Source organism: Lytechinus variegatus, chromosome 5 (assembly GCF_018143015.1).
Source record: "Lytechinus variegatus isolate NC3 chromosome 5, Lvar_3.0, whole genome shotgun sequence".
Lineage (NCBI taxonomy): Eukaryota > Metazoa > Echinodermata > Echinoidea > Temnopleuroida > Toxopneustidae > Lytechinus > Lytechinus variegatus.
Window position 1 is genome coordinate 41,005,328 of NC_054744.1, and position 12,603 is coordinate 41,017,930.

The 12,603-nt window shown below is 31.9% G+C and overlaps 1 protein-coding gene across 3 annotated transcripts in view; it reads right to left on the reverse strand.

The window, feature by feature from the left end:
- Positions 1-12,603, reverse strand: part of LOC121416167 (myosin-IIIb-like) — a 42,392-nt gene that overhangs the window by 16,694 nt on the left and 13,095 nt on the right. For all 3 annotated transcript variants that reach the window (XM_041609646.1, XM_041609648.1, XM_041609647.1), the window contains exons 10-19: positions 12,068-12,187; positions 11,192-11,292; positions 8,818-8,904; positions 8,097-8,162; positions 6,870-6,986; positions 4,785-4,896; positions 1,721-1,797; positions 1,468-1,521; positions 799-918; positions 226-311 (exon numbers count right to left, since the gene is read on the reverse strand). In XM_041609646.1, coding sequence (XP_041465580.1) covers positions 226-311; positions 799-918; positions 1,468-1,521; positions 1,721-1,797; positions 4,785-4,896; positions 6,870-6,986; positions 8,097-8,162; positions 8,818-8,904; positions 11,192-11,292; positions 12,068-12,187 — 940 coding nt within the window. The remainder of the gene's footprint in view (positions 1-225; positions 312-798; positions 919-1,467; positions 1,522-1,720; positions 1,798-4,784; positions 4,897-6,869; positions 6,987-8,096; positions 8,163-8,817; positions 8,905-11,191; positions 11,293-12,067; positions 12,188-12,603) is intronic.

Sequence of the window (12,603 nt, forward strand, 5' to 3'; positions counted from 1 at the left end):
TACAATAAAATAACTAAAATCTTTGCAGTGTATTTGTATATGCCCCAATACTTATGACCAGGCCCCTCTGATAAATGATTAAGTTGAAAGCAATAGGATAAGATAACAAGAATAAAGATCTTCCTAAACTGGTGATTCAGATATAGATGTCCTTACATCCTTTATATTTCTCTCATTACTATCCCAAGATAAACTAGGTGTAACATTTTTTTCTTTAATTTATACCTCTTGACGAAATCAACAAACTGTGGTCTGATAGCGTAGCCTAGGCGTCTGATCTTAGTTGTCTCCAGCATTCCAGTATATCTCAGCTATAGTAGTCAACAGAATATAAGAAAGTATATCAACACTTCAGAACTCTAAGCTTTGCATAATGATTAGCATAATCCTGTATAATAGGAACAAATGTGGAATATTTGATTTTTTCACATCATAATGTATGTGAAACAAGATTTGGTTCTTCCCTGAACATGTGGGAATGCCACTGCAGCAAACTACCATGATTCAATAAAGATGCATCCTTATTATGAAATTTGCAAAAATTGAAATATTCTATATATTATATAATAAAATACAAAGAAAATAGTATGTGACATCAGTGACTCCACCATTTGCATATTAAAAGTTTTGTGCATATAACTGTTTTGTGAAAATAAGAAACATTTTCAACAGTCATTTCTGTCTTATTTCAAATCTGATTTCGATAAAATGTAGTGCTATATGCTTGTTTGATTCTTCTATATTTATTCATATTCACTTTTTATCATGTTGGAATTTCCCTTTAAGGGCTAGACTAACCTGTGCAGTGACATATTTATCATCAAAGTTTCTTGCCGACTTGGAAGTGTTTGGTTTGACGCATCTAACGAAGTGAGGATTGGACATGTTAAGAAGCTCCATCAAAATAGCCAGAGATGTCTGCAGATAAAGGGGGAAGGGGTGACAATGGAAGGGCAAAGGCATAACTTCTTCAACAAAGTATACAGACAGATGTATTAATAACAAACTCTTATAGTGTCAATATGATGGTTTGTGACAGGAAAACTCTGCGCTTTTAATCAACCATCATTCTAATGAGGTAAATGTATATAGTGATGAAAATATAACAAGTTTTTATCTCACATCAATATATACTGTGACAGGTGTCTTTAGTAGTGTACTTTCTAAATCTACAAATTGTTTTTAGATAGAATCAGACAGATTAACATAACTACCATTCATTAATATGAGACCCTCTAAGTTTTGTTTTAAGAAATCCAGATTTTGCTTGGACCCCTCTCTTCTCAATAATACAAAGTCAGTTTACATGTATAAATGATCAATGAAATAAGGGTCAAAAGAGAAGCTGGGTTTTGATCCATAATAATTTTAATGAATAAAATTTGATGAAATGGGAACATTCATGTATATACGAATATCATGTCATACTGATATCAAAGTTGATGTATCAATCCAAGGCAGATATACCTTAAACTGTGCTCCAACCGTGATCTTCTTCACTGTAGCCTTAGGGGCTCCTCTCTGGAATACAAAACAAATCAAATGAAACAGGATTTCATTTGGTATCATTAATTATGGGTACAACAAGAATACAATGAACTACATAATGATAATTATAATCATAAATTCATATAGCACTTAATACAATGTTTCTAAGCGCTGTATTATATTTCCACCCCCCTAAACCTAATGGAATGATCCACACAGTGATTATTATTACCTTTTTTAGAGATTTTCTTGACCGCTTCTTGCTCATTCTGTTCTGTAGAGCTAGGGTTCCTGTTCTGGTGATTGTGCCTGCATGTATGAATGAGTACAACATGTTCTTCAAAATAATGTACAGTTGAGGCCAAAATTCTACTTGTACATACACCCATGGAATTCAGTGAAATTTGTTCGCTTGCCAAACATCGTAAAATTTATTATTTCTTAAGAAATATAAATGCTATCATGACAAATTTTGTATTCAAATGAAAGAGTGTATCAAGCTCTTTCACATGATTGGGATTCTTTTAGGATTAAAGTAAACTTCAAGTGAAATTTTCTTTGAAGAATCTACACGCCAAATGTATTCTAATGCTATTGTTTGTTATTGTATTTTAAAACATTGTTTCATAGAAATATATGTCAAATCTATGATTTAGATTACATTTTTTATCATGATGTGTCACCACTGAACAAAAAAGTGTAATCTGAAATGTCTGTGTTGAGAAGTAGATAGCACAGATAAGAACTTTTTTGTCAAATTTTTATCATTAGTTTTTCTGAAATATGAAGATTCAGGGGGAAAATGACGCCTAAGTATTTTTCAGCTCCTGCTGACAAAGCAATATTATGAAGGGGCATGACATACTCATTTGTTTCATATCAAATTCGACATGATAGCACAAAAATTTTATAAGACAAAGTAAATTCTATGTTTAGCAAGTGTCAACTTTTCTTTGAATTACCTGGGTGTTTGTAAATTTCTGGCCTCAAGTGTATATATGTCGCATTCAAGAAATGGAACATTCATATTGATATACCACACTACCCATCATCTATTCTCAAAAAGATAAAAGGGAATTAAACTGAGTTTTAAATACCTCATTGATTAAAAGAATAATAAAAAAACAAGACAGACAAGAGAAGCGGAAAAGTGAGAAAAGAATATAGAGACAGGGATGAAAACTAAAATGACAAAGAGGAGAAGAGATGAAGATAAAGTAGGAGGAAAGGAAGAGGAAAAAGCGGAAGAGGAAGAAGAAGGACAAAGAGGAGAAGAAGGAGAAAGAAGAGAGGAAGAAGGCGGAGTAGGAGAATATTATTTCTTGAAGTGAAGTAAAGTGGGGGCAATTACATGTCCTCATAACTTCCTCCAATTTCCATCAAATTAGTATATTTTGTATTATTTTGTAATTTTGTTTTGAAGAGAATATTGGCAGATCCCAATAATTTTCTAATAAATTCAATGCAGGGTGGTGTAATATGTGATTCCTCTTCCACTCTTTCTGTTTGGAAATTTTGAAACTTTCATGTTCATGATCACATAAGAAAAAATAAAAGATACATATCATTGATTTTCAAACAAAAAACACTATCAAGAGGTACTATAATTCAACCTTTAAAAACTTTACATTCAAAGAAGAAGAATTCAAAGAAGAACAAGATAAATTCAAAGAAGGATAAGAATAATCTGAAGAAGAAAAAAAGAAGAACAAGAAAAATTGAAGAAAAAGAATTTGAAGAAGTATTAAAAAAAGAAGAAGAAGAAGAAGAAAAAGAAGAAGAAGAAAAAGAAGTTGATGATGATGAAGAAAAATTCAAAAAAGAAGAAGAATTTGAAGAAGACGATGAAGATTACGAAGAAGAATTCAAAGTCAAAGAAGAGGAATTTGAAGCCAAAGAAGAAGAAAAAGAAGCTGAGGAAGACAAAGAAGAAAAACAACAGAATAAGGGAGGAGCAATAACATGTCTTTGCTTTTTTTCTGAGGAATGATGTGATTTTCAAATCAAAGACACCATTGAGAGGTATTATAATTCACACTTCAAAAAGGAATACGCCAACTTTAAGATACAGAACTGACCCCCCCTGAACAGACATATGCAATCTGAATCCAATAATCAAATAAAACAGAATACACAAGTGATAAAAAAATATCAAAATAAGCATTTGACAAGGATGGATACAAGTGGGTCACAGATGGCACACCTTTCTCAACAAGTAAAAAGAAATCAATCAATATTGTTTGTATAATCCCATTGAAAACATTTTTATGATGTAGATGTTAAGATGTGAAGTACATACATGCAGGTATGAATTGATAAAGAATGATTGATTTATACAGTAATGAATTTACACATATATATCAATGCAAACAAATAACACAACAACTGCTGTTGCAGTGCATCAAAAATAATCAACGGTTTCCCTGATCGACTATCTACAATTTCTACATAGCTGGTGATTTTTTTTTCATGATTTTATCAATAAATCTTACATCTTAATCATGTATCTAGGCATACTTTTCTTTCAATTTTAAGATTGAACACTAAATTATCTCTGTGAATTTGCCTCCAACTACCTGGAAAACTATACGTCCCAGAGACAAATTGAATGAAACATAATATCACCTCCCATCATGAAGAAAGGTCGCAAAATTATTTTCACTTGACTTTAACATGATCTCTACAGATTTTGAGGAAATCCCTTTTTTCTTCAATAAATTGATACATTTTTTTTCAAATTGATATAATATTGAGTTAATACAATAGAAATTACCTTCTCAGTTGTACATGTATATTCATTCAATTAAAAGGCTTCAGTTGTATTGTCTCATTTATCCCTGCTGCAAATGTTTAAGTATCTAATAAATACGTTTTTTATTTACTTATTGAATATCTAGAAATAATGCTTAATCAGATGACAATACAAAGTCAAATAAAAAACTTTTATCACTTGAAGAAAAAAAATCAAGGCCAATTTCACTCAAATTGATTACATTAGTTGAAAATAACTTAGAATTGGATAATTTGTCTATGAAAATTACTACAGTATGTCATGAAATCAAACTACCAGAGTCTGAATTCAGACTTCTGCCAGCTAGAACTGGCACCTCTGGTACATTTATATCACAATCTGAAATCGATATTGATCAAATATATACTCTCAAATATTTGTATCACCTTGTCAAAGACTGGAGGATGGGATGTGGGTTATCAGTTTAAAAGGTAATCAGACAATAATGTTACACCTGTCTGACAGAAAGAAGTAGTTACATGATGTGTAAGAACCTGCAACCCACCTCGGAACACACGTGCAAGAAGGTCATTACTGCTATTCTGCAACATGGTGGTAACTGCGTTTGGAAGTGTATCCCTATTCTTGTCCAGGAAGCCAGTTGCATCATAGGAAACCTACACAAAGAAAGAGTGCACGTTCTTCATTTCAGCATTAAGAAACGAGTATCTTTTTCAAAAAGATTTTAAAATGTAGAGTATTACTAATTACAAGGATTACATGTATATCGATAGAGTATTGATCATTCTGTCTGCAACTTGATCATTCAATTTTTCATACCATGATATTATTGTATATAAGAAAGAGAGGCCGTTTAAGACTGTCCAATTTTGTGAGATTTGACAGTCCAGTTTAAAAATATATTTTAATAAATGAGATTTTTTTAAATCTGATTTTGGGTAACTAGAACACTAAAAGTAAAACAGTGATATTGTACAAAGTCATCAGATATGGGTAATGCGATTTTCAAAGGGTGAAATTTTTTAATTTCTCTGAAATATTACCAGTGTTTACATACAGTTGTGTATAATTAATAATTCAAGCTTACAAGATTTTACTTATTTGTGTTTTCATGCTTATTTTAGTAATTGTGGCAATATGTTACAGTACTTCCATGTATACTCATTCATGCATTCACAGTAGGGACGATGAAGAAAAAAAATCACCCTCATTTTAATTTTTTAATCAAATTATCAATTCACAAGTATTTAGCACTCTAACACATTTACAGCTACATGTATGTATGTATATATCTTGAGAGTTTGATGTTTTCAGAAATCTTGAGGGAATGAATGGATAGCATGACCTTTAGAATTATGGAAATTATTTCAAACTAGCATATAGAAATCAAAATAAAGTCAAGAGAGAAAATGGCTAAACAGAAATACACAAATGCTTACTAAAGATGAGGAGTCTGATGACAGAAGAAAGCAAAAGACCATCACCACTTTCAACAAAGCTTCAGAAAGAGAAATTGAAGAAAGATGAAAGAAGTGATTCCATGATATGATATCAATCATTATATTCCGCATACTAAGAATCTTGCTACAGGATTGGTCAAAGTCAATCATGCGATAAAGGGTAGTTTCCCATCAATCATCACTCGCAGTGACGGAGGTTTTGCGTTTCGCTAGTCACTTCAGCCCATAGGGTCATGATGTATTTTGAATCAGTCCGAGTATGCGCAAAATGAAAAGGTCATTGCCCAATTTTTTTGTTCCATCACTCTACTTCATTCTCAATAATTTTCCATCACATGCCATGACGATCGAGCAAGATCTAGATGTGCATACGCGCTAGCAGTAAAACTTTGCGCAAAATAAACGTGCATTGTCCCTCGACTGTTTTGTTGTGATGGTAAAATTCCTTTGTGAGGTCACAATCATCATTCTGGAGCAAGATCTAGATGCTTGTGCACAGTTGACATACGCACTAGCCTTAAAAGAAGCATCGTCTCAACAGATTTTTTTTTTCAAAGGAAACCTTGAATTTTTTAAATCAAACTTCCTTCTCGGAGTGGCGTATGAATTTTATTCTTATTTTTTTATAGTGGTTCTCGATGCGGAATATAAAGTATTTAATCACCTCTTGATTTCAGGTGACGAGGCAAACTATAGTTTGACCATCACCTTCACCAAAGGTGATTATTTGCTTACCATATGATCTACATCACTCAAAGACATACATGTACATGTACCAGAGTTTGGATTTTCATAATTTGTTTTATCTTGCATTATAAAATAAGAATCATGGAATAAAAAGAGAGATAGACATATAGGCACACAGAATTACAGAAAACAGTTAAAGATAATATGAAGTTCAATAAATGGATGGCTTTTATTCTAAATAAGGCATCAAGAAAGAAAATTGTAGATGAACAAGAAGCCTCATACTACTTCATGAAATTGATGAAAAGAGTATAATTTATTAAGACAAGTACAAAACACATAGAGAAATTTATTTACGTCAACAGCAAGCAAAACTATTTTATTTGTGTCACAATTGGCTACTCATAGTTAGGTCAATATGTGTAACATTTGGCTGCCCACAATTAGGCTGGCGATATGAGCAATGTGAATGCAGACCTTACCCTTCCAGCATAGTGATCCACACTGAAGGTATTACTGGTTGAGATCTTTGCTTTGATGTAATGATGATTACGAGCAAAGTGCTTGTTCATTTTCTCCACTAGACTGTGGTCATTACCCTGTGGGGGGTATAAGAAAATATAATTACAATACAAAATAAGTCATTACTATCATTGAAAATTTACTTAAATCTGACAATCTCATACGGCCATTAAGGCATTATACAATCAACAACTTGAATAACATTCCATGGTTGTACAGACAATGGTACATACTACCTAAAATCGCACATACATGTACAACTACAATGCATTTCCATTATAATATGCTCCAAGTAAAATTTATAAAAATATGTTCAGTGAGAGCAAAGAACAAGAAGAAAGACTCCATTTCATGATGAAATTGTTATGTTTATACCAAGTAGTGAAATTCCAAGATCATAAAGATTGCAGTTGACTAGCACGTATATGCATTGATCATAACCACCATTTAGTTAACCTCTAACTCATTTGAATACCCACTTGGGGCACTTACATGTATCATTTCAGCTTATGGTCAAATTATCTCAATAACACTTTTGAGATTTTCCCATTTTTCTAATGAGCATTTGATGAACAACCATTCGATCTAAGTTAGACTAAGTGGTGATAGACCAAACATTCAATAGACATAGGCCCGTATTCTGAAGTCAGGTTTAACTTAAACTCAGGTTTAAAGTTGTGGTTTAAGTATGGATGGCCAATTGTTACATAGAGTTACAATAGAGATATCATATTTCAGCTCATTTGGCTCTCAAAATTATTCATAATTGTGTAGGAAGTATAAATAGATGATTGTCTTCACCATCGATGACTCAGGATAGAACACGGTGAACATAAGAAACACACAACTTAATAAAAATATTGACACTTTTGGCTTCCCATAATTTTAGTACAGAGTTAGACTATGGTCTAAGTTAAACCTGACTTCAGAATACGGGCCATTATATTTTTGCATGTCTTTCACTTATGTATTTTTAGATGTTGTCATGAAATGTATGTATGTAAATCCCAAAACAAATTTCCTTTATGGACTTGAATAAATTAAATTGAATTGAATACATGTAGATATACTGTAACTCAGTCAAAAACAAAATAATAAATTTGCAAGTTGGCAAAAAGATGTTCATCATTTTGTATGTGGCAAGGTAAATCCCAAAATATCTGTGATTAATAAATTAGAGAGTTTACCTTAGGAAAGAGGGTTTCCTCATCTACGAGAGCCAAGATACCAATTGGTTTGGTCAAGAATAGACCCTGAAAAATAATATCAAGTTAATATATGGTACTAATGCATCTTAGCCAAAAATGCAGAATCATGTATGCTTTAACATGTACATGAAGCCCTTCAACGTAAGTTAACAAAGTAAAAATCACTAGTAATACTAATTACTCACATGTGCACAGAAAAATATACATTTAGATGTACATGTATAAGCATTTGCATATCATTTATACATGTATTTTGAGAGTTCTATCAAAATATATACAATAGTAATAATAACTACCTTCATGCAACACGCTTCATGATAACTATGTTAAACTAATTCAGAATGCTTATAAGAACTATACAATATTAATTGTGTTCAATCCACAAGAAATTGCGATACCCTGTAGATAACTGAAGCATAATTTTGTTACATAATTTATGACCTTATGCATGCAATTTACAAGTGAACACTCAGTGTAAATCAATTTCAAGATGTACAAAGCTTGTTAATATATTCATTACCAGGTTATCAAGCAGACAAGTGAGAAATGTGATAGGTAATTATGTTAAGCTGAGTTTCAGTGGCAAGTCCTGGGCACCACTTTAAGTGGATATCTGCAATACATATATAAAAAAATAAAATACTGATTCTTATCATTGCTGGCATATTGTTTATTTAATTAGGCCAACATGGTTACTTACAAGGAGTGGTTCGTTGTTGACAAAAGGAATGTTGGACCAATCAATGCCTTCTCGCTGGTACTCATCTTGTTCTAACAAGAAAATATGCTGAAATGGAAATAAACATTCAAATATATTGGCTACCCAGCATAGAGATCTTGCAATTTGTCAGCCAAGAAAAATAATCAAATTTTCAAAATAGTTTGAAAAGAGCATATTAAAAGCTCTAAAATCATCATCAAAACTGGCTACCTATAGGCAATAACAACCCATACAAGATTACATACTGATAAACACCTGGGACACCAGTATATCTAAATAATTACAAGAAAAAAATAAATTTTAATCATCCATCAAGAACATACTGTGCAAGAAACCCTTTGAGTTAGAAGTCTGTCTTTAAAACGTTGTATCTACTTTTTCATTTCTTTTTTTTAATTTCATGACTTTTTTGTATTCTATGACTTACACTAGAAAAAATAATATACATATATTATTACTGTAAGTTTAATACAAGACAATTTTTTTTAATTAAAAAAAGCAAAGATAACTATTCAATATTCCATTTGGCGGGGTGGTCCTTATATAAATACTACCAAAAGGAGAAATAAAGACAAACTTCACATTTCCATCAATGTTTCTATAACGTTAGAACATATTGATAAAAAGCATTGATTTTACAACCGCTCAAACACATACAACTTTGAATGTGATATCTTTCTACCAATATTGGAACAGCGTGCACCGCTCACGAAGGTCTCAATAAACAGAACTTAGATCTGATTTTGCTGGTTACGACGCATAAGGAATTCAATATTTATTGATTTAAGTTGCTTTTTGCGAACATGCTACATAAATATATAGAACAGAGATTGTGATTGGTTTTTGCTCACCAAGCAAATTTAATATCTATGAAGGTGTTGAAATGGTTGTTCAATTTGTGTAGGAATCAAACATACAAATCAACTGTACAATTGTATGTTATGTGCTAAAGCTTGATTGATAACTATTTTCCTCAATTTCCAATTGTGGAAAATAAATATATTCAAAACAGAATCCAACAAAATGGTCATAATATATGCACACATGATATATCATGTGCCCAATATACAAATGATTAACTCAGTAACATACGCAAAATTATCAAGCCATTATGTCATTAGATGGGTCATTTCTCCCATGTATAATTTTTACACATGTTCATGACTTAAAAACTAAAAATAATTATTTATCAACAGGACAGAGAAAATACTAAATTTACACTATGTTTATGGCTGACGTAAAAAAAGACAGGTACCATGTTAATCATATGGATTTAGAATGAGATAATATGGCCATGAATACAGTACAAAAATAATCAAAACAAAATTGGTAAAAGCCACAGAAGGTCAGGATCTGATTGTGATTATGATTCAGAATGTGAAAAATTGATGGAAGATTTGTAATAACTATTGTACAAATAAATCCATGCATGCATGGTTATGGGGGCAAAGGATAATTGGTATTGTAAAAGTTACTGGGACAAGCTCCTTCTGCTAATATTACTGCCACTTTGCCTACTCCTACTTCTGTTCATATTTAGGGGCAGATCCAAGTTTTATACGTGAATAATAGCACCGAAAGGTAGTAAAATAAAATCTCATCAGAATTTCTGAAGAGAAAAATATATTGGTTATTGCTTCATAAAGGGGGACATACATGTACATTAGGCATTTTACATTTTGGGCCACAAAAGGAAAGAGGCTTAAGCCCCCTGGATTCACAAAGAAAGTGATGATGTTGGTGTTGATGATGATGTTGATGATGTCAATGATTTTAGTGAGTTTGATAATGATGTCGATGATGCTGATGTTGCTGTTAATGACAATGTCGATGATGTTTGCAATTTTCAGCAGATGTGTAGTAATTAACATATTAGATGAGCCTGCAACTATGAATGTTTTAACAGAAATATGGCGCATTTGGCTAAAAAAGTTCATTAAAAAGGTGTGACCTTATTTCACAGAGTTATTCATAGTTTTTGGAAAAGACATTAAACATTAAAGGTAACATATTAATATCAGATGAATGTAAAATATTTGTTAATATCACACTTTGTTTACTACATGTATTTTAAAGATATCTGCTTGGGATTTGATGCTGCTGATAAAGACATTTGGATTTCTACTATTAGAACAGATGCAAAAGGGGACAAAATTTGCTGATTCATCGACAATTGATATTTAAAAAAAAAACGTAATTGTAAGGAAAGTTACATCAAAGGGTAATTTAGGTTACCTTTTCTGTTGTTAATATCCGATGTTCAAGATATAATTTACACTTTATGATATATGACCGTGTGCAAAATATGATCATGCACAAATCGTGGACATACCATAATACATGAATTTCATACCTGATTGAAGAAGTATTGGAGTTGTTCATTGGCTAGGTTGATGCAAGCTTGCTCAAAGCTGTTTGTCTGCAGATGTTCAAACCCAAAAATGTCCAGAATACCTGCAAAAAATAGAATTCATTAATTTCCAGGTCAATCTGAATCAAAATCATGAAACCTACCAGAATTGAAGGACAAATTTTTATCACATAATAATCATCCTTCACAAAATCTCACCCATATTAAAGGTAAATGCTAGTTTTACTAACGATATCAAAATGAGTTCGTACAGAGTCCAATGAAATGACCACCAAAGTGTCTGTTTGTATAAATAAAACGCACGTGCCAAAGGATTCTGGAAGAAATTGTGTAATTGCTGAGAAATCAGCAAATAAGCACAGGATTAGGGTAGAGCGTCGGGCCCGACGCTCTAAGCAATAATTATACATTGTCCCACGTGCGCTTATCTGAGTTGGGGATCTTCGGTGTGAAATTTTTCAGCGTAGATTTCACAAAGTTCAGTTAATGTAACTGTACCAGAACTAGATCATCGATGATATACTGACAATTAAGCCTTGTTTTACAGACTTTCTCATGAAATCAGTGTTTACTGCAACTACTGGAATTTCTCTTTAAATCTAACCATAAGAGTCTTTCTAAGATTTCATGTATGTTTCCAATCATGTTAGTTTATTCAATTGCAACGCTTTGTATTTCAATTCAAGCTTTTTTTATTCTCTATTCATATAGTCTTTTTGTACTCATAATATCGTCACTGAAGTTACAAACTTGCACGTGTTTGCCAAACTTTGTTCTGTATCCTTACACGTATATATTTTTATAAGTTCAACTAGTTCTAATAACTACAAATAAAAAACTATATTCAAAATCAATTACCAATCTCGGTAGCCTGGCTTGGATCAAGTTGTTCTTCTGGGGCAAGAAGCTGGTTGATCTTGTTCACAATCCAACTGAAGAGACGCCCATAGAGAGCCTTTGTCATTGCATCTCTAGCATCTAATAACAATATAAAAATAGTCATAATAAGAATAGTCATAGAAATCTTGATGGAAAAAAAGCTGTTATCTGTTATAATTTAGAGGCTTCATTATAATCCATGTATGAGGAAAGAGCTGGCAAGCAGCTTTTCACCTGTATGGTAGTTCAACATCCTCTTGGCAACATAACTTTCCTAGTGTACCTCAAATAATTGGATAACACTCAATTTTTTTTTTTTTCAAATTCAAATTCAAATTTATTTCCACAATTAAAAATATACGTATATAAAAATCATTGACATTAAAAGATATATTACACATGGAGGTGTCAAAGAAAGCATAACTGCTTGTATAAATTGGCCCCTAAAGTATAGAATAAATCATATTAATACATGTAAAGTAAACAAACAATATAATCATAACATAATTACAAAT